The sequence below is a fragment of the Phocoena sinus genome, chromosome 1, assembly GCF_008692025.1.
Source record: "Phocoena sinus isolate mPhoSin1 chromosome 1, mPhoSin1.pri, whole genome shotgun sequence".
Lineage (NCBI taxonomy): Eukaryota > Metazoa > Chordata > Mammalia > Artiodactyla > Phocoenidae > Phocoena > Phocoena sinus.
In genome coordinates this window covers 59533791-59556529 of record NC_045763.1, presented here as the reverse complement: position 1 = coordinate 59556529, position 22739 = coordinate 59533791, and the positions used below count along the sequence as shown (strand labels likewise).

Genomic DNA, 22739 nt, shown 5'->3' with positions numbered 1-22739 from the left:
TCAGCTGGTATAGTAAGTATCTTGTCTGTTTCCAGGGGACTCCTTTGGTCAGTACCATGTCTGTGCTGGCAAACAACTGAGGCTAAATAAAGGAGTGTGGAAATATGAATGAAATAGTGCTATTTACTATCTGAGTGCAGCACACGTACCAATGAGCAGGAAGGTGATGTGGATATCAGGAAGGCATTAGTAACAAGCAAAGATATGAAAGGGGTTCATCTGCAGCAAATCAAAAGAACATAACTGAAGCCCTCAGCCTGGTCGGAATTGGGCCCTGAATGGAGCCTATAAGGTGACCAGAGAGAGTTAGAAGTGCTATAATATGCTTCCATAGCACTCCATACTTCTCCAATCATAGCACTTACAAAATTTTATTGAAGAGTTTGTTAGTTTCTTGTTATTCTTGCAGAGTTACAAGATGTGTGAAGACAGAGATGGCTCATCCATGCCTGCTCCATAGACAATGTGTAATAGATATTTTTAAAAATAAATAAGTGAATGAATAAATGAATGGGGGTAAAAATGAGGGCACAGAAGTGGAAGAGGGAGGTAGGCACCAGAGAATGTTGCCTGGTTCCAGTGGGGTGACCCGGATCAGCACAGGCCTGATGCTAGCCACTCCCACACAACTCCTTTCTTTCTAATCCACTTCTCATTCTCTTTGGGAAGGATTGAGGTCTCTGGAAAATAGCCAAAAAACAATTAAGGGAGCGGCCAGCCCAAATTAATGCTCAAGCATCAGGAGTGTCTGAGCACTGAAAGCCACTTCTATTCACACTCTCTCAGATCAAGGGGTGAGAAAGGGTTCCCAAAGCCATAACTCATTTTAGGTGGATTTAGAAGGCATATAAAGGCCCCTGGCTGAGGACTTGCCTCCTCATTCCACAACTGGTGCCAGCACTCTCAATCCTCCACTGAGAGAAAATGTCCATCCAGTAAGTATCTCTGGGAGATTATTTTTTTAATTCCTTAGTGTGTTGATGGTAAATGGTCTATTTCAAGAGCTCCTGAAGAGGATTGATGACCCCTTTAGGGAAGGCCTTGGCTCATGGTTGGGGAGTTTCTTCCTATTTATGTATTGAAGCAAATATCTAGAATTCAGGTCTAAATTACAGTGGGGTTTGTGTGGCTTCGAATGGGCCTTGGAAGTAGTAGTGAGCATGAAGATTTCAATGAGGCAGACCTGGGTTCCACTTCTTGCCCAGCCATTTCCTAGCTGTGTGATTTTGGGCAAATTACTTTTTGAAGTCTTGGCTTTTCCGTATATAGAATGAGAAGTACTTACCCCCATTATGGTGTTGTGAGATTTAAATGAACAAATAGCATACAAAGTCCTTTTTATAGTATGTGGCACATGGTAAGTGCTTAATAAAAAATAACTATCATAACTAGGCAGTCTGGTCAGAGCTCTCACTCTAAGAAGTTATAACATGGAGCCAAAGTGAGAAGGGAGAAAATAATCAAAAATATAAGACCTAAATCTCCTTGTCTGACTATATTTAAAACGTACTGTAGCTCTTGGAGACTGGTGATGAAGTGAGATGATGGGAAGAAGTGATGGTATAATATGGGTGAATAACAAAGGATGACAAACTGACCCCCAAACCTGTGGTCTCCCAGTGCATAAGAGAGAGAGGAATGAGACTGTCTGGAAGGCAAGAGAATAAATGATGCAGTAAAAGCTGAGGGTAGGGACAGGGCAGGCTAATTCTGCAGGAAGGACTCGGTCAGGAAGAGAAGTGACAATGGCGGGATTTTTTGACTTGTCTTCAGAAATATGGGAAAACTACAGAGGACAAGCAAGTCCACTGTGGCATTAAAAGGGAGGTCATTTTCTCCTTCAACAAAGGACGAGCACTGACCTGGGCCCCTTTGCCAACCTGATACATTTCTACCACCACACCACACCAAAACACTGTGTGCTCCCAGCCCAGGCTAGACTGGCAGTATGCACCACCATTGAGCAGAGAGCATCTTTTCTCCTGGAGCTCTGCCTCTGTCTCCGTGGACTTCCTGAGATTCCACATGAGCTTCCTCCTCATTATTCCACCATTTCAGAGTCGAACATCCTGCTGGTGGTTACAAGAAACTGTTTGAAACTGTGGAGGAACTGTCCTCACCGCTCACAGCTCATGTTACAGGTTGGTCTCACCTATCTTGAAGCCATCTTCTCTTTTCTGTCTCAATCTCTCTTCTCTGTTCTCTTATTCATTGGCATCTCTCAGTACGGGCTCCCCCTGTGGGCTACAGAGAGAGGAATCTGGACATTTGGGCTTTTTATACTAAGAACCCATTTCCTCTTTTCTTTACTTCTCTAATATAGAAAAATGCTACCTAACTGGAATTCCTTAACAACTGGGACTATACCTTTGTCATCTTTAAGCTGTCAGTGCCTAGCTCAGTGCCTGGCACATAGAAAATGTCCTATAAATGTCTGTTCTATCAGTTGCAGAATAAATGAAGGCCTGGTGACAAGCATCTGGGAATATGACAATAAAGGGTGGTAGGTTTCATGCCCATTATATCAGAAGTCTTGGTTCTGGAGTCAGGCAGATGTAGGTGCTAATTGTAGCTCTATTATTTTACTATCTGTGAATCCTTCAACAAGTTACTTAAACTTTCTGAGTCTCAATTCATTCACCTACCATAAACCAAATTTTACCTCATCGAGATGTTGTGAAGATTAAATGAGATAATGTAAATCGAAAGATTCACACAGTATCCAACACAAAGTTATCAATAGATGGTTGTTATTATTACTACTGCTATCATTATCCAAAGTCACCACATGACCCACATAGCATCCTTGCTTAGACATGGTGTTATAGGAAGATCCAAAGCCTGGGCAGGTCTCTTTCCTCCCAATTGTCTCTTATGCAAAATAGAAGGAATGAGCCCGGTGCTCTTTCTCAACTAGATTCTGATGCTAACAATCTAGGTTCTAGCAATCAAATTAATGCTGTGCCTTTTAGTTAAGCCATGCCTTCTTTTCAAATTTTTATCAGAAATATACATCCTTGTAAACTGGGTTGCTGAAATTGAGCTATATGAAATAATACATTTGTGGTTTTTTTAATGGCAAGGATTATAAAAACACTGCCAAATGCTGCACTTTTCAAAGGATCAAAGGGCACAAACCTAACTGTTTAGACTGAACAGACTTAAGGCCTTTCTTGTGTGCCCCTCATTTTGCAGAGAAGGACACGGAGGCCTAGAGATGGCACATAGCAAATCCTGAACCAGAATTCAGGTCTCTGACAGCCCTTTGCACTTTCTGCTACAGCAGGTTGACCTTTATCTGGACAGTAGCCCATATTCTCAAAGGAATATAGGTCTATATTTTAAGAAGCCAGTATTCTTGTTGTTTCATTTAAACAGTTTGTTCTGTAGACAAATCTTTGTTTAGTATCTAGATCCCTGCTTCTAATCCATCCCTCCTATATATCAAGAAATTTGAAATTTTTCTTAAAAGTGAGACAGTAAAAAGGCAAATGTATTGGTAGCTGGGGAAATCTGTTAGATGGAGAATCCCATTCCATTCGAGATACTTTTCCCTGTCTCCTTCCAACCCTTTATCTAAACTCTGAGATGTTGCCACATTTCCTACCACTTGGTCTCCTAGTGAAAGGAGAGTAGGCCAGCAGGCATTTCCTGAGAGCTACCCCCCGTGAGAACTGGGAATGGAAATGACTGCCAGCTTTAGAAGTAAGAGGCTGCCCAATCTGGCTGCTTAGATAATCACTGCTCTTTACCTGGGTGAGAAGGGCAGGGGTAAGAAGCAATGTTCTGAGTCTTGCCTTCATCACAGGCAGGATCCCCCTCTGGCTGACCGGCAGTCTCCTTCGATGTGGGCCAGGACTCTTTGAAGTTGGATCTGAGCCATTTTACCACCTGTTTGATGGGCAAGCTCTCCTGCACAAGTTTGACTTTAAAGAAGGACACGTCACATACCACAGAAGGTAAAGAACACTAGGGCCCACTCCTCCTAGGGTTTGGACCTATCTCAGCTCCTCCCTCCATGTACTTTTCAACCTCCTGAACCCAAGAGGAGACTTTTATGCTCGCCTCCACTCAGAATCCTCCTGGGCCAGTGAGTCTGTATGGACACCTCGGAGATGTACTATGGGATAAAGAAGCAGCTAAGAACTAGGGCTTTGGGGTCTGACATGCCTGGCTTCAAATCCCATATGCCCTACATACCATTTTCCTAGGTGGGTGCCCTTTGGCAAGATGTTAATCTCTAATTCTTTGTTTTGTCATCTATAAAAATGGGAGAAATAAGAGAATTTACTTCAGGGTTTATTACAAGGATTAAATGAGAACATGGTTCCTAGCCCATAGGAAGCATTTAATAATAATAATAGTTATTATTATTAAACCATGGGTCTCTTGATGTCTTTCCTTTTTTATAATCAGAAAGGCCAATGGGAAGGAGGGAGGGGTGTCACAAAGGGGGCAAGGACCAAATATGTCATAATAATAAAAGAAAGAGAAGTTTTCTAAAACCAGAAGATTGTTGCTAAAAGGCTTGAAGCCCTAAGCCATCACTACAATTTCATTACAAAGATTCATTAACACCACAATAAATAGTTTGTCTTATGCCTTAATATTCAGGCCTGTTAGCAGCTTTGTTGATCACCACAGATTTCAGGCATTCTGAAGAGACATCAAAAGAAAGAATAAATGGAGTCTTGAAGTAGTCAGGATAACTTGGACCGTAATAGAAGAGAAACAGATCAGGTCAAGCAGAAATTTAGTTATGAAAGCATATTTTGGAGGTCAGGCAAAGCCTTTATATGCCTTCTAAAGACCTTGGTACTTTTTCCTCTTTATGAAGGTGCAAAATCAGATTTTAATTGGCTCTCCACATGAGAAATCCTAGGCAACGTACGCCATCTAGTCTGGGAGATATGGTTCAGGAGGTCTGCCTGTGCAAGAGACCAGATTCAAGAATATCTACTTTTAAAAGTAGCAAAATAAAATTTTAAATTGAAGAAAAACATAAGAGGGACATGAGGAAGATTGAAAGGAATATAATTCAGCGTAACATGTTCTATACTTCCCCGCTCAGTGTAGATTGTTGAATTATAGGCTACAGGAAGTCAGAGGTCCAATGTGAACTACCCATGGGGCTGCATAGTGTGATATGGAACAGGCATGTTTTCTGGCTCTGGCCACATATGCCGATCACTTCATTTCTCTGAACCTTGATTTCCTCATATGTCACTGTGAAGTTTATAAGACACAAATTTAAGCTCGTGGCACATTGTCTCTTTCTCCTTCAATCACCCCAAGAAAGTTATGAGACTCTTCATTCTTCATGTTGTGGATTTATGATTCTGACTTTAGGAGGTCACATAGAATGACCATTCTAAGCTCCCCATGGACTACACTAATTGCCCTTGTCTGTGACCCTTTCCCGTGTCTCAATGTCCTTCAGGTTCATCCGCACTGATGCTTACGTACGGGCAATGACTGAGAAAAGGATCGTCATAACAGAATTTGGCACCTGTGCTTTCCCAGACCCCTGCAAGAATATATTTTCCAGGTTACTGAAACCCAACTGCATGTTATTAAAGACATTTTACATTAGCCCTTTTTCTCTCATGGCTTGAAAGTTACTGGACTGAAAAATCCATTTGCTTCTGCAGGTTTTTTTCTTACTTTCGAGGAGTGGAGGTTACTGACAATGCCCTTGTTAATATCTACCCCGTGGGGGAAGATTACTATGCCTGCACAGAGACCAACTTCATTACAAAGATTAATCCCGAAACCTTGGAGACAATTAAGCAGGTAGGACACAGTGCTCAGACCATATTGCTCAGGAATTTAGAATTTGCAACTTAGAATTAAATCAGTTGTGCATTTGGGTTTGAAGAATATGAGAGCCAGATAGATTAAGTTTCAAATCCCTGCTTTGTCATCAACTACTAGCAATGTGACATAGGGCAAACTTTGTTTCTCCATCTGCGAAATTTTAAACATTTATTATGTGGATTGGAGGAAAACCGTATAAAATGCCTAACATATTTATTTGTGACACACATATTTATTGAGTCCCTTCCATGTACCAGAACTTATGCTAGATGCAAAAGATATACAATGAGTAAGACAACATGGTCCCCTGCTCTTCATGGTTTTTTATAGACTAGCATGGAACTGGCACATTTAATATTGAAAACCCTACCATTCATTGTTCTAGGAAAGTGTGTGTACCAACTTGCCCCTTCTTATAGACACTTCTTGTTAGAAATAAAGCTATATCTTAAATGAAAAAGCATAGAGAAACATGTCAGCAGTATTAAAAAGTGATAAATTTTGATGAGAACTTAGGCAATCTTGGTGCAGCATTTGATAAGATAGATCTACATTTTCAACCAATATTTATTAAGATGTAACTATTACAAGGCATTGTTCTTGTCTTCAGAAAGCTTAACACCTAGGTGGAGAAATCAAATAATACATTACTTAACTATAATAGGACACAGAATGTGAGGACTCTTTTTCACAGAGGGAAAACCTTCTATGAAAGAACAAAGATTGCTTCTGGTAGTAGTTGGTGGATTGTGAAGTGGGGCAGGTCAAGGAAGGTTTAAAAGTCTTGCACTTGAGTTAGAAGTTAAAGGGAAGGCACAACTTCATTGATTTTGGAGAAAGAACATTTCATATACAGGGAGTACCATGATCAGCTGTATAGAGGTGGGAAACTGGAGGATAAAGAATAATTTATTTGGCTTAGATTTGCAGTATTTCTCAATGGAGGTGGCAGTGGCGTTGGGCCGGTGGTACTTCATCATTGTGGGGACTGTCCCACCCACTGCAGAGGTTTGGTATCCCTGATTCCACCTACTAAACACCAGGACATGTCCTCAATCATTGTACAAACTCCAAATGCTCACCAACATTTCCAGCTCTCCCCCTAGGGGGCAATAGCACTCCCAGGTGAGAACTAGTGATCTAAAGCATGCCACGTCAAGGGAATAGTGAAACACAGGTAGGGTGAAACTAGAAGTTTGAATAATGGACAAAAAATTTGGAATAAGTCATTTAAGCTGATGGGAAGCTACTCAAAGTTTTTGTTTCAGGGAAGTGGTATAAGCAGAGCCGTACTTTAGGTTATTTAATCTGGAAGCCACATGTAAGCTGTATGGGAGGACAAAAGAGATAAGGGATAGATAGGAGGACCAGTTAAGTGGAATAGAAGACCAGAACTAGATATTCGGTGTAGTAGGAATAGAAAGGAAAGGAGTCCCAACAATGGGTTCTCAATATCACAAGCTGATTTATAATCCCCACAGAATATTTACTAAGGCTTAACATATTCTCGATAGCTCTTTCTTAGTTTAGATGTATGTTTGAAACCACGTATGAGTGTGTGTGTAGATCATTTAGAGAAATACTGAAGCTGAGTTTCTAAACCATCCATTTGACTTTGACAGTGAATCCAATTACCATAGTAATTTAATTGGAAGTGTGAAGTTCATGGTATGGCTCCAGAATAGACTTTATTAGGAGTCAGGTTTCATTGTGAGCAGCACTATACCCTGACTTCGTATAAAAATGTAGTTTTAAAATGTTGAGTGTTTTTTTGTTGGTTTACTATTACTGAAATAGACTCCTAACAAGTTCCTTTGCCTCCAGCCCGATTCCCTTAAATACAGCTTCCTTAATTCAGTAGAAGCAATTTTCTTTTCTAAAATGCAAGTATAAATGTGTTATTCCAATTAGTGCACCCATAGTTTCCAAGATAAAGTTAAAAGCACAAACCTTTGTGGCTGGCCCATTTTATTTCTCCTCTTCCATGTGTGAGTATCACCACAGCCATGCTGAATGACTAGTAACCCCCAAGCAGCATTCACTTTTTGCAACTCTATGCCTTTACATTAGGGTTCCTACTCCCTAGAACACACTGTCATCCTTCTCCATCTGGTAAATTTTACTCATCTTTCAAGCATGTATTGGAGTCATTGCCCTTGGGAAGCCCTGCCTAATCCCCTAGTCTGGGTTAGATGGCCTTTCTTTACAGATATCATTTTGCACCTACTGCACTGTATACCAGCTTATTGGTCTAATACAGTGCTATTAAATGGAACTTTCTACAACGATGGAAATGTTCTATGTCTTCATTATCCAAGTGCTATTGAGCACTTGAATGTGGCTAATGTGACTGAGGAACTGAATTTGAAGTTCTATCTAATTATGGTTAACTTACATTTAAATTGCTATATGTGGCTACCATAGTGGACAGTGCAAATCTAGACTGAAGTTCTTGAAAGCAAGGGCCATCTCTGTTTTCCTAGACCCTGACACAGCACCTGGCATATAATAGAAGCTCAAGGAATACTTGATGAATGACTGAATGAATGTCTTGCCTTTTATTTAAATGAGGGTGCTAAAAACTCCCTATGCTCTCCTAATCACATAGAAAGAATTTTGGTAGACAAATATATACTCCATCGATTATTCATTCAATAAATCTTTGTTGAGCAGGTTCCAGGTAGAAATTCTAGTGCTCTACATCCTTAGATAAGTCATTTGATCTCTCTGACACCTCAAGTTCTTCTTATGTAAACTGAGAGGTTTGTGGTAGATTAGTGGTTTTGAATTTTTTATGAGAATCCAAAACGACTTAAAGCACTGAATCCTATCTTCAAAAAGTTTCATTAACTCAGGAATTCACGGTTCCCCTGAAGTCTATTTAGGTTAAGACTTTCTATACTAGATGAATCCTGAAGTTCCTTTCAGTTCCAAATTCATTCTGTATGTAAGATACTGGATTTGGTATTTAGGTTGTATCATAAAAAATTGCCATTTTTATAAAATGAAAATTATTGACTATCAGCATACAATTCAATGTAATTCAATAAGGGGAATGTAAAGAAGTTTCAGGATTCAAATTCGTCACTGTTTGAAGACAAACTGCATGTGCAAAAGGAAAGTAACCAACCAGAGTAATATATGGCCTACATCAATTGAAAAGCTCAATCAGGGAGAACTTGAATATTTCAGAGGCATGAGGGGTCAGCATGGGGATCAGAGGAGAGCTCAGCACTAAAGATGGGGACTTCTACAGACTTAAAAGAGGGTAAGACCCAGAGAGATGGAAAGAAGAGAAAGCACACTTAGGGTGAGGGTGCAAGTGGTAACGGTGAGGGTCAGACTGAGGAACCAAAGGTGTAATACGATCTTCCTCTTAACATGGGTGACGTTTGTTCTCCTTCCATAGGTTGATCTTTGCAACTATGTCTCGGTCAATGGAGCCACTGCTCACCCCCACATGAAAATGATGGGGACTGTTTACAATATTGGTAATTGCTTTGGGAAAAATTTTTCAATTGCCTACAATATTGTAAAGATCCCTCCACTACAAGCAGGTCAGTTTACCACTTTGACTCTTTTTAAAACAAGTATCTAGGGGCTTCCCTGGTGGCACAGTGGTTGAGAGTCCGCCTGCTGATGCAGGGGACACGGGTTCGTGCCCCGGTCCGGGAAGATCCCACATGCCGCGGAGTGGCTGGGCCTGTGAGCCATGGTTGCTGAGCCTGCACGTCCGGAGCCTGTGCTCTGCAATGGGAGAGGCCATAACAGTGAGAGGCCCGTGTATCGCAAAAAAAAAAAAAAAAGAAGTATCTATAACATGAGAAAGTTACTGGAAATACAGGGTGTCAGATCAGAAATATCAGGATAGCACTATATGGACAGTTAAATTACTCTCAGATTTTAGGACAACTGCCCCTCACCCTTACCTTACCAGGGGACCAATGCTAAAGAGCATCATAGCAGGAAATGACATCTTCAAAAATAAGTTGCCGTGTTCTATTCTACAGTGTTTCAAAGATGTAGTGTATATGTGACTTTGATCATATAAGATTTAGATTTGAATCCAGCAAATATTTATTGAGCACTTATCCATGTGCCAGACAAAATTAAGATTTTAAACAAACATGTGTATGTGTAATAGGATACACACATGTATATGAAAGTGTAGTAAGTATTTTGTGTGTATTTAATTCCCAAAACTAAAAACATAACCTTTTAACTCATATACTATAGAGAAAGAATATTAAAACAGAAGAGAGTACGCTTTAGAATTCTCCATTCATCCTCCATTCATTGCCAGAAATTTGATAATGATCTTGATAATAGAATTATTTGAGTATATATGGATTTTTACATACAAATCTTGAGCCCCACCTGAGGTAGACTGAATGAGTAATTCTAGGGGTGAGCCCATAGTCAGTATTTTCAGAAGATTTTTATGTGGTTCTTAATATACACTAAGGTTTGAAGACACTGCCTTAGTAGTAAATAAACTTATATGTGCTTAAGAATTATTGTAAAGGGCTATGGACCCAAAACACATATGCCATAACTTTATAGAAAACTTAAGAGATTGTAAAAGGCACTTTGACCATACTAAAATTTTGCCTTACTCCCTTGACTTAGAACCCACCTCCAGATGTAAGATGTGACTCCACTGTACCCTGTCTGCCACACACTGTTCGAGTATACTTTCCAAATCTACTGCTATTTGGATTTTCCTGGGTGATTGCAGTTCCGTGTGAAATTTCTCTAAGAAATGCCAGTGACTGAGAAAATGGAAATAAACTGTTTAAAAAATCAAGATCTGAAAATGTATTTCTTTGCTTGCATAAGCTGTTCTAAATGCTTTGTATTTTTAAAAGAAAAAAAAAGAGGCTGTTCCACAGCCTTTTGAAACCACTTTATTTCAGACAAGGAAGATCCAATAAGCAAGTCAGAGATCGTTGTACAATTCCCCTGCAGTGACCGATTCAAGCCATCTTACGTCCATAGGTAACTTGAAGGCCTGCTATGAATCTTCAGGAAAACTCAGGTTTAAAGATCTGCTTTGCCTACCTTTGATACCAATCCTGATCATGACATTTTCTTGCAGAAACCTAAATTTAAATGTAGTTAATTTCATGTAGACACTGTTGATTCATATAACTGAGCGTACCTCATGTGTACATATTTCTCTGTGGTTTGAGAATCAACCCTTCCCACTCACAAGTTTATTTCTGTTTCTGAACAGTTTTGGTTTGACTCCCAACTATATTGTTTTTGTGGAGACACCAGTCAAAATTAACCTGTTCAAGTTCCTTTCTTCATGGAGTCTTTGGGGAGCCAACTACCTGGATTGTTTTGAGTCCAATGAAACCATGGGGGTAAGTCTTACATTTATTTGTCAGCTTTATGGTTCTGAAGAATATGTCTTTCATAATGCACACTTTTTTTTCTTTTTAAATGCATCAAAATATTCTCTTTACTTTTCAAGGTTTGGCTTCATATTGCTGACAAAAAAAGAAAAAAGTATATCAATAATAAATACAGGACATCTCCTTTTAACCTCTTCCATCACATCAATACCTATGAAGACAGTGAGTTTCTGGTTGTGGATCTCTGTTGCTGGAAAGGGTAAGAAAGGACATTGGATAAATGTTACATCTCCAGTTGTTCCTGGAAATTAGGGTTTTTTCGGAGATGCCGCTCTCAGTATTTAATCTGAATTACATCTAAAAAAGCAAGAAGAATGCTTAAGTCACAAAATATGATTAAAAAGGCTGTAGGGAGTTTAGATAATCAGAAACACTAAACTGAACCTCAAAACTATGGTTAATGGTTGAAAAACTGATCAGGTCCATGAACCAGACCTGAAAATAAAAGATTCTGTGACTTGATGAGTAAACTTAAGCTTAATTTCACTCAAACTTAACAAGATCCTTTGGGGAGCCTAGAACTCCTAGTTCTAGTCTGGGTTTGGGAAAAAGAGATATGCTTTCTTCAAAACAGCAGGTCGCTAAAAAAGACAGTAGCCCCTGAAGACACAGACAGAATGGTGATAGAGAAACAGAGCAGAATGTTTTAAAGGCTGTTGTTATTTAAAACATATCCATGAGCAGGATTCTTTTCTCCACCCAGATGTGGGCAGGAGAAATGGCTCCAGGATTCCTGAGTCTTTAGCAGGTTCTGGGTTGGGGTCTGAAGAATAGGGAGGCACTTGTGCTTTTAAAAGGCATGAAGCATGTCTCTAAATTATTTGTAATTGGCTGTCCTCATGTTTGACTTCTTATTTTTGCAGATTTGAATTTGTTTATAATTACTTATATTTAGCCAATTTACGTGAGAACTGGGAAGAGGTGAAAAGAAATGCCAGAAAGGCTCCCCAGCCTGAAGTTAGGAGATATGTACTTCCTTTGAATACTGACAAGGTAACCACCCTCTACATAGATTTCAGATATAACCAGAATGTTTCATCTCACTCAGGATTTTTTCTCCTGCTGTGTGTTTATACGTAAAGTCCTGAAATTTCAGAGCTGGAAGGAACTTTAAAAATTAATTCCACTTCCCTCATTTTATAAGCGAGGAAACTGAAGCTCAGAAGAGTCACATGACTCAGCAAAATCCAACTGTGGTGGAGTCAAAACGAAAACTAGGTTTTGACTCTAAACCTGTTGTTCTTCTATTTACAAAATCCTTTCAAAGTGATTGCAATCCAACTGGTTAGAACATAAGCAAAAACAGTGGAATAAGTGGGCAAAAAAGCTTAAAAAAAAGTAGGTTGGCAGTCTTTGAAGGCTTTCAGGCCAAAAGGTTTGTGCTTTATTTGACAGGTGATGGGGAGATAGTCAAGGTTTTGAACAGAAGAAAGCCATATTCAGAGCTGGTGGACTGGGTATCAAGGGTACTGACTACTCTAGTTGTCCCTGCTACTAAATGTCCGGCTTCCCTGAGCAAGTCACTCAGTGAACAAGTTCCCCTACAGTTCGGTTGCCTGCTCAGAAACCTAAGTAAATTGGACTAAATAATAACTAAGGTTATTTGCAGCTTTGATTTTCTAAAATAAGGCTGTGTTGTGTGTAAGTAGTATTGGAAGTAAAGAAACGATGATGATGAGGGACCTGGGATTGGAGACAATGAAAATCACTCAAGTGATAGAAAAATGTAGTGGTAGTAGGAACAGACAAACCGACAAAAGTGAGAGTTCCTACAGGTAGAATTAAAAGGATCTTACATTTGATTGGATGGTAGAATGAATTAAGTCTTAGACATGCAAAAGACCATAGAGATCCTTTAAGCCTATGTGTCTAGAGTGTTGATACCTTTGGAAATAGGAAATGTAATAGGCAGAGCAGGTCTGGAGATAAACCTGAATTGTAGAACTATGAGGAAGTGGGGAGAATGAGTAAAAGGGCTGACTTCAGGTTGACCAGGGCTTCCAGCATTCTAGCTGTTTGATTCGTGGCAAGACATCTAATCTTTTTAAATCCCCTTTTCTTTATCTATATCCACCATACAGGATTTTTGTGATCAATAAACGAGGTGACATATGTCAATCACTGAATATAGTCCCTCACACAAAGTAAGTGTTAAATAATATTGATTATAATCATCATCAACAGCAAAATCAGCATCAACAACATTTTCGTGAAGACATCTTGTAGGCTTTCATATGGAAGTGCAGGTCCTTGTGACACAAAGTAGGGTCAGAAGAAAAGAGCTGATAGTTATTGGAATTGAAATGACGATCAAATATATGAAGATAGATAAGACCGCTAGCAGGAAAAATTCATACTTTAGAGTGTTTTAAAAGAAACATACAAATTTGTTTATTTTAAAAATGATGAACTTGATAGCCATAACATGCTGAAAGAAAAGAAAAGATGGCCAAGCACAAAAGTTGGGGAAACACCCATGTGCAGAAAGTGGTAAGAAAAGAGGAGTCAGAAAAAGAAAGAGAAAAAAGTCACCAAAGGGCCCTAGTTACAGCTAAGAGGATAATGCCACATGATAAGGCAAGAGAAGGGTTTCACTGGTGCCCACTGCTGTATACAGACAAGTTGAAAAGAATGAAGATGAAGAGCCAAAAACCAGATCTAGTGATCTCCAGGGGAGTAGGGAGAGAGGCAGAAATCAGGTTTCAAGGCAATAAAGGTGAGCAATTGATGAGAATGTGGGAGCAATTACTATAGCCTGCACTTTTAAAAGTTTGAAGAGAAAAATAAGTCATAAATTAGGGAAATAAGAGATAAACAGATTGAAGGAAGGAGAGGAAAGAGTATGAGTGAAGTTTCCAGTTTAGTGATTAATATAACAGTGATATCTTTAAAATATACTTTTATTGTTTTTGAATAGGCAGTGAATTTAAATGGGCAAAAACTCAAAATGATCTAAAAAGGTACACACTGGAAGTGTCACTCCAACCTCTCTCTGCCTCCATTCCATACCATCCCCCTTCACTTCTGTGTGTAACTTTTAATGTCTTTCCTTTTCCTTTGTTTATGCAAATATAAGAAAATATAAATATATATAATTATTATTTCCCATTTTTACACAAAAAGTAACTTTCTATATCCACATTTTTGTTCCTTGCTTCTTTTCATTTTAAAATATATTTTGAAGATCTTGCTTTCTTCAACTGCACGGTATTCTTTTTTGTGAACATACCCAAGTCCCTCACTGCTGAGCAACAGAGTTGTTTCCATTCTTTGGCTGTTAAAGATAATGTCACAAGGAATAACTTTGTATGTATGTTATTTTATATATGTGCAGATATAGCAATAGGATAGACTCTCAGAAGTGAAATTGCTGGGTCAGGGGATAAATGCATGTGTTAAAAAAATAGTGAGGGGGAAGAGTGAAAATAAGGAGCTAGTTTGGAAAGCAAAGATAATGTTACACATCTCTTACATTAAAAACCCTAACTTAATGGTGGAAAAAATAAGATACGACAGAGTAAAATCATTAAAGTTACAGTCACATAAGTAATGTGTTCGACATCAACATTTGAACTTACTGAATACATGTATAAATATGTATGTATGCACACATGCCGCTCTCTCATTCCCAAAATCACCATGAAGTGCCTCGAGGCCCCACTTCACAGAATCTCACAAGACCCATCCTCACCTCCCATCTCTTCCCAATCCTGAAAATCTTTCACTATTTCCTTTTAATTCATTGTACATACCAGAAAAATTCCATCTATCCTCTGCTCAGAAGGTTCCTTCCACCTTCTTTCTTTTACCAAAAAATCTGACATTTTCTCTAGGACACTGGTGTCTTCAGCAGCAATTTCCAGGGGTAGCAGTTTCTCCTCCTACAGCGCTTGTACCACTGGGCCTGGGGTTGTCGTACACTTGTTCCACTTCGCTGCTTCCAGATCATTGCTCCTTCCACCCACCCTTAAAATCTTCCAATTTCAAATCTCACTTCAGCTAAGTATATAGCCAAGTGGTATGTCTACATTTACATATATACACCCCTCATTATTATTCTCACCAATTAACCACCACTCCTTCTCCCTTCTGGCTCAGTGTCACACTCCCCTGATCTACTCCTGACTCTCAGTTATTTCAATATACACATCATAGGTGACTCTTCCAACAACTGGCCTCTCAGTTCCATGATGTCTTCCACTGATTTTGTCTTCCATTCTATCTCAGCCACTCACTCCCCACAGGCATGCAATTGACCTTGCCATTACCTTTGACTGTGCTTCTACCATGACCTTGGTTTCATGCATGACACATTCTCACTACCACCTCTTATCTTTCAAGATTACTTGCCCTACTGCAGTTCCCACCAGGAACCTCCAATCTATTGAACCTATTACCTTATCATCATCTCTCACTCCCTGGAGGACTTACCTTCCCTCCTTATTCAATAACAATTTCATGGTTAATCATTGTAATCACCCCCTTGAGTAGATCTTCATCTCTCTTCCCTCTTTCTTACTTTATAGAACTTATTTGTCAAAATCATAATCCTAGTTAAATTCAACCCTCCAGCCACTCCATGCTTGTACCTCTAAGGGTGAAATTAAGTGCTAAAAACACACAATTGTGTTAATTGGCCCATTTTAAAGTACATGACCACAAACCTTACTGCTACATTTCCCAACTTCACTTTCCTAGTTAAATATTTCACACCCTCCTCTCTTCAACCTTCTAACACCTCCCACCTCCACACTCATATTCAACTGATGGCTCTGCTTCCTATTTTACTGAAACAAATGAAAGAAATCAGAAAAGAACATAGACTCCTGCCACCACATCTACCCACCCACCAGCATCTGTACTCATACCGAATTATCCATCATCCTATTCAGAACTAGTCTTTCCCATCCTTCCTCACCCTCTCCAGGACAACACTCTACAATTCTCCCCCTCTCTCATGTGTCTCGCTCTCCTCCTGTTTTCATTAAATCATGCATATCATGCTATTATTTTGCCCTCTTACAAAATCCTTCTTTTAACTCTTCTTGCCCCCACCACCTATCCCCTCATTCCTCTCTTGAAAACCCCTTAATGTTGGAGGGCACCAGAACTCAGCCCTTTGTTCTATCTTCTATCTGTACGTTTACTCCCTTTGTAAAGACTCATGCTTTAAAGCAGCCTAGAATTTCACTTCCAACTTTCCTTTTAACTCAAGGTTCTTATATGCTACTGCCAATGCCATGTCTTTATTTTGATGTCCAATAAACACTTCAAGTTTAATAAGACAAAACCTAAACTTCTCCTCTTCCCCTACCAAAAATTACCTTCAGTAATCCCCATCTTTGCTGTGACAACTCCAACTTTTAATTATTCGGGCCAAAAACGTTGAAGCCCTTCTTGACTCCTTTCTCAGTTTCATGCCTCTTCCCCACCCCATATCTTAACTATCAGGAAATCCTCTTGGCTCTACCTTGCACTCCTCACTGACTTCAATGCTACTAGCCTAGTCTGAACCATTGTTTTCTTTTGACTGGACTACTACAAGACAAACTGGTTTCCCTGATTTCACTCTTTCATCTCCCGTTTTTTTTTTTAATTTACATGTATTTTATTTATTTATTTATTTTTGTATCTCTCACATATATATATATATATTTTATATAGCAGGTTCTTATTAGTCATCCATTTTATACACATCAGTGTATACATGTCAATCTCAATCTCCCAGTTCATCGTACCACCACCCCCACCTGTCGCTGCTTTGGTGGTTTGGTGGTTTGCTGCTTGGTGTCCATACATTTGTTCTCTACTTCTGTGTCTCAATTTCTTCCCTGCAAACCGGTTCATCTGTACCATTTTCTAGGTTCCATATATATGCGTTAATATGCGATATTTGTTTTTCTCTTTCTGACTTAACTTCACTCTGTATGACAGTCTCTAGATCCATCCACGTCTCTACAAATGACCCAATTTCGTTCCTTTTTATGGCTGAGTAATATACCATTGTATATATGTACCACATCTTCTTTATCCATTCGTCTGTTGATGGGCATTTAGGTTGCTTCCACGTCCTGGCTATTGTAAATAGTGCTGCAATGAACATTGGGGTGTATGTGTCTTTTTGAATTATGGTTTTCTCTGGGTATATGCCCAGTAGTGGGATTGCTGGGTCATATGGTAATTCTATTTTTAGCTTTTTAAGGAACCTCCATACTGTTCTCCAAAGTGGCTGTATCAATTTACATTCCCACCAACAGTGCAAGAGGGTTCCCTTTTTTCCACACCCTCTCCAGCAACTGTTGTTTGTAGATTTTCTGATGATGCCCATTCTAACTGGTGTGAGGTGACACCTCATTGTAGTTTTGATTTGCATTTCTCTAATAATTAGGGATGTTGAGCAGCTTTTCTTGTGCTTCTTGGCCATCTGTATGTCTTCTGTGGAGAAATGTCTATTCAGATCTTCTGCCCGTTTTTGGATTGGGTTGTTTGTTTTTTTAATATTGAGCTGCAAAAGTGATCTCGACAGAGCAGTCAGGGTGATTCTTTTAAAAATAAATCAGAGCCTGCCACTGCTCTGCTCAGAACCCTCCAATGACTTCCCATTTCTCACTCACAGAAAAAGACCAAGACCTCACAATGCCCTATCAGTCTTTACCCCTCCACTCTCCTCTCCTGCTCTTCTCCCCCGAGCTCAGTCAGTGCAGCCACACTGGTCTCTTTAATGTTCTTCAAGGACCTTTGGCATACTCCTACCTCAGGCCTTTGTAGTTTGTTCTCTCTGCTCAAATGCTCTTCCCCAGATACCTGCATTGCTAGCTTCCTTCATCTCCTACAAGTTTTATCCCAAATTTCACCTTTTCAATGAGGCTCACCCTGACCACCTACTAAAATTACAACTCACCTACTCTTCACATTTCTGATTCTCCTTACTCTGCTCTATTCTTTTTCCTCACATTCATGATGTACTAAACACTTTGTCTATTAATTATATTTATATTGTTTATGTTCCCAAATTAGAATGAAAACTTCATGATGACAGGGACTCTGTTCTCTGAAATATCCCAAATGCCTAGAATAGAGTCCATCACAAAACATGTATTTAAGTATTTGATGCAGGTATTACTAAATGAATATGTTCTTTGAAAGAGCTCATGATATTCATTCCTTTCATAAAATAATCTGAAAAATCACGTGGGAGCAATGTGGGTGACAAGAGATCTTAGAAAACACCTGGTCAGTAGTTTTTTAATTTGTTTTCTTTTTTGACAACTTACGAGTATGATTTTGTTTTCAAATAAAATAAAGATATAGCCTAACTATAAAGGAGACAAACACTGTATGGATACCTAGAGGTTGAAGTCTTTGTTGTTCTGCAGAAAAATACTTCTTTTTCCAGAGCCCATCCTCAGAGCTGTAAATTTTCTTCAAGGTCAGTCTCATTTCACTGATGAGAAGACTGAGGGCTTATGAAGTTGTATGACTTTCCCAGTGATACACAGCCAGTGACTGATGTGGACACAGACAGCTTTCCCAGTCATGTTCCTGGGCTCCCCTTTCTAGAGTTTTCTGCACTGCCTCTCCCTACATGTTGACTTAAGAAATGAAGAACGCAGGAGACAAAACTTGGGAAGACTATATTTATGGCTGCTTGATTTTTCTTTCCTGATCACTGAGGTTTCTGTTGTCCTCTTTCTTAGGCTGACACAGGCAAGAATTTAGTCACACTCCCCAACACAACTGCCACTGCAATTCTGTGCAGTGATGAGACCATCTGGCTGGAACCTGAAGTTCTCTTTTCAGGGCCTCGCCAAGGTGAGATGATTTAGGAAAAAACCTCACATGAGAGAGAACAAAATGTTCCATTCAAAGAGATTAACGAGTTTTCCTAAGCACGTGCTCTACTTTGCAGCATTTGAATTTCCTCAGATCAACTACCAGAAGTATGGTGGGAAACCTTACACATACGCATATGGACTTGGCTTGAATCACTTTGTTCCAGACAGGGTAATTAATCCATCTTCCTAATATTCAAACAGTACTTTGAGTCACATGCTAGTCAAGTAGAGCATATTGACTGATTGACTGACTGATTGATTGACTTTTCTTTCTTACAAGCAGCTCTGTAAGCTGAATGTCAAAACTAAAGAAACTTGGGTATGGCAAGAGCCTGATTCCTACCCCTCAGAACCCATCTTTGTTTCTCACCCAGATGCCTTGGAGGAAGATGACGGTAATGAAAGTAATAGATGTGTCTGAACACTCTCTTTTCATTGCAGTTCATATAGTTAGTTAATTAAGAGAGGAGTTATGTTGATTATTCCCTAATGTTCAGAAATAATCCTTTATACTATTGAATGGGACAGCACTAAAGAATTTAAACTTATTTGAAAATAAGTTTTATCTTATGGTCAGGTTTCATTTGGTACTGTTGGAAAAATGCTAAAGCACCATCTGGTGTCACGATGGAACATCAATGTCTGCTCTAGATGAAGGAGAGGAGGAAGAAGGAGCAGCATGCGGTCTAGGTTTTTGCCTTTCCTGACCTAGATACATTTCTGAAAAGGGATAGAGTTCTAAGGAGGGAAACTGAGTATTCTAACAGATCCAAGAGAATGAGGATGAGGCTTTGTGTTTCTAGTTTTGGTTTTTCCTTTCAGTAAGCTGGGGCTAGAAAGGGATCCAGAGCAACAGCCTATAAAACAGCAACTCAGTTACAAAGAGTCATCTTAGTTAACTATTGATTATCCGGGACAAGGAGGTAGGTTATCCTCTCTGGGATTAAAATATGGAAAACCACAGAGAAATGAATAAAATAAAGAATTGTAGAGCCGTTTTACACTAAGTGATTTTACATATACAGCCTTTCCAGTCAAAACCGCAAAAAGTTTGTTCTTATTTTGTTTGAAGGAAGTAAGCTTCCAGCTAGGTCTTGGAAATTATAGAAATAATATACCTTACCATTTTCAAAGTCTTTTTTTTTTTTGGCCACACCGCTCAGCTTGCGGGATCCTAGTTACCCGACCAGGGATCGAATCCGCTTCCTCAGCAGTGAAAGCGCGGAGTCCTAACAACTGAACCACCAGGGAATTCCCAGAGTCTTTTAATATACATTTTTCACTTGATTGTCACAACATTTTTTTTTTTGCAGTAGGTAGAACAGGTGTTAAATCGTATGATACAGATAAAAACACAGAAACATTCATTAAATAAGAGTTTAATGAATACTTACTATGTTCTAATCATTGCAGTAGGCTATTGGGATACAACAGTGGGCAAGACAGATAGAGTCACTCCCTTCTTAGAGCTTATAGTCCAGGGGACATGAAAAATTTAAAATCCCTTTCAGGGTTACCACACAGCCAGGTGGTAGAAGAGTCAGAGCAAGATATCAAGGCATCTGGTTTTCTTTATTTGTCAATGTAATGCTTCCTTGCTTCCTGTATTATTTCAGTGACACTTAATCTATTGCTATGGGCTTTTCTTTTTTAATTCAACATTGCCTTATTAACTTCTGATTAACAGGTGTAGTTCTGAGTGTGGTGGTGAGCCCTGGGGCAGGTCAAAAGCCCGCTTATCTCCTAATTCTGAATGCCAAGGATCTGAGTGAAGTTGCCAGGGCTGAAGTGGAGATTAACATCCCTGTCACATTTCATGGACTGTTCAAAAAATCCTGAGCACATTCTAGCCTAATATGTTTCTGGTGACAAAACCCAGAACAACATAGTCAGGTCTGCAGTGAAATTCTGTTCAGTTCTAGCCTGCTGTATATGAGTTTTAACTTGCAGATGCACACAATTTTGCAGTGTTTTACAGAACGCACAGAGTTGAGTAAGCAATTCCTTTTAAAAAAAAGTGCATATTTAGGTAATCATACGTTCTCTGTGAGACAGACACATCATAACTAAAAACTCTTTATATATTTACAATCAAAGAGCAAATGAATGTGGATTTATTAAACTGTTTTTTATTCCTATTATAAAAGTGTATTTTAGGTACCTATCTGCTCCAATTATTTTTTAACACTTAAAAGCCAGTCCTCTACACCTGATTTGTATGGGGCTTTGCCAAGTCAAAGCAGTATCTTGCAAAAAGGCTTAATTATTACATGTCAAACCAAACTTTTTCTCAAACCAGGGACTATCATCTAAGACAATCATTGTAATTGTATGCATATATATATTATTGTTCAAAGATTCTCAAGTTTTATAAACTTTAACATTTCCATTTAATATAAGCAATTACTACTATTTCTGATTTTACAATGAGGAAACCTATCTCTAATCCACTGAGGGCTCTCAACCAAATAATTTCTCAGAGATTAAGTTATCTATTAAAAGCTTACATAACATCCAAGCAATTACATATAGTAGTGACTGTAATTTTTTTGAAAAACAGAGCATAAAATACTGACAAATATAATTTCTGTTTAAAATCAGAGTATGGGGTAATAATATGTGTGTGGGGGGTTATACTTTGTTGCCTCATCTGCTTAATTATATTTAAGCACTGTGCAATCACCTGAAAGTGAAAAAAGAGAAATATTGTCATTAACTTTCCAATATTAATATATTTTAAGTATTTATGTTTTTAAAATTATTCTCTTCTGAGCTAGATATTGCAAAAAAATGAAGATTGTCAAAAATGTTTATTCTATATCTTAATCCTGGCATCTATATTATGCTCAAAAGTATTACATATCATTGTATTTAAGATGATCAGTATTGTGTTTGACTAAGTAAAAACAGCTTGAAGGAACAGACTGACTAGTGTACTTGATGCATCCATTTGATTTCTTTATTTAGATAAAATGCAAACTCGTTTTTTAAAATTATAAATACTCATTAAAACATACTTTTCAAAGAAAATCTAAAATTACAAGAAAGTGGAAATTATAAAGTAAAATCATACACAGCTGATCTAAGCTCAACTACTGGTCTTTTCCATCATTTTTCCCCCTGTGGATTTTTAATGTAATCATTATTTCTTTGTGGGTAATTCCTAGGTAGAGCTAGATATCTCAAAAAATAAAAAGAAAAATGCCAGAAAATAACATGGAATATGTGTTGTTGTTTTTGTCTCTAGACATGGCACATGAACATAGTTCCACAAAGAAGGCCATTTATCCATTTCTTTTAAAAATGAAGAAAATAAATTACTGAATAATTACTAAGTTTTATACTTATTTAAGTCTTTAAATTTTAGAGAATTCCCCAAACTGTCACTTCCTACACTTGCCGATCATTTCCTGCCTTCTTCCCATTCCTTTTCCATAAGCAAGTCTGGCAATTTGGTGTGCCCACGTCTCCTGTTGCAGGATCCCATTTTGAGCCCTGTGCTCTGTGGAGATCACCACAATGTTAAGAAGGGAGAGAGGCACATCTGACTAAAACATTCTGACAATACCATTTCACCAAAATTGGAATTGTCTATATAATCATTGCTAATATTATACCAAGAAGGCTTAGGAGCTGTTTTCAATTGCAAAGATGGAATTTGAGCTTT

The 22739-nt window shown here is 38.7% G+C and overlaps 1 protein-coding gene across 3 annotated transcripts in view; it reads left to right on the top strand.

Annotated features, from left to right (window-relative positions):
* RPE65 (retinoid isomerohydrolase RPE65) overlaps window positions 1-22257 on the top strand; it is a 60144-nt gene extending 37887 nt beyond the window's left edge. For 2 of the 3 annotated variants that reach the window (XM_032633389.1, XM_032633393.1), the window contains exons 3-15: window positions 2059-2141; window positions 3809-3959; window positions 5441-5548; window positions 5652-5793; window positions 9227-9374; window positions 10734-10815; window positions 11054-11186; window positions 11297-11436; window positions 12101-12230; window positions 18935-19049; window positions 19147-19241; window positions 19356-19467; window positions 20760-21872. In XM_032633389.1, coding sequence (XP_032489280.1) covers window positions 5472-5548; window positions 5652-5793; window positions 9227-9374; window positions 10734-10815; window positions 11054-11186; window positions 11297-11436; window positions 12101-12230; window positions 18935-19049; window positions 19147-19241; window positions 19356-19467; window positions 20760-20911 — 1326 coding nt within the window. In that variant the 5' untranslated portion in view covers window positions 2059-2141; window positions 3809-3959; window positions 5441-5471 and the 3' untranslated portion in view covers window positions 20912-21872. Of the gene's footprint in view, window positions 1-2058; window positions 2142-3808; window positions 3960-5440; window positions 5549-5651; window positions 5794-9226; window positions 9375-10733; window positions 10816-11053; window positions 11187-11296; window positions 11437-12100; window positions 12231-18934; window positions 19050-19146; window positions 19242-19355; window positions 19468-20759 lie in introns of all 3 variants that reach the window. The other variant, XM_032633382.1, reaches the window with a different exon arrangement.
* The last annotated feature ends 482 nt before the right edge of the window (window positions 22258-22739 follow it).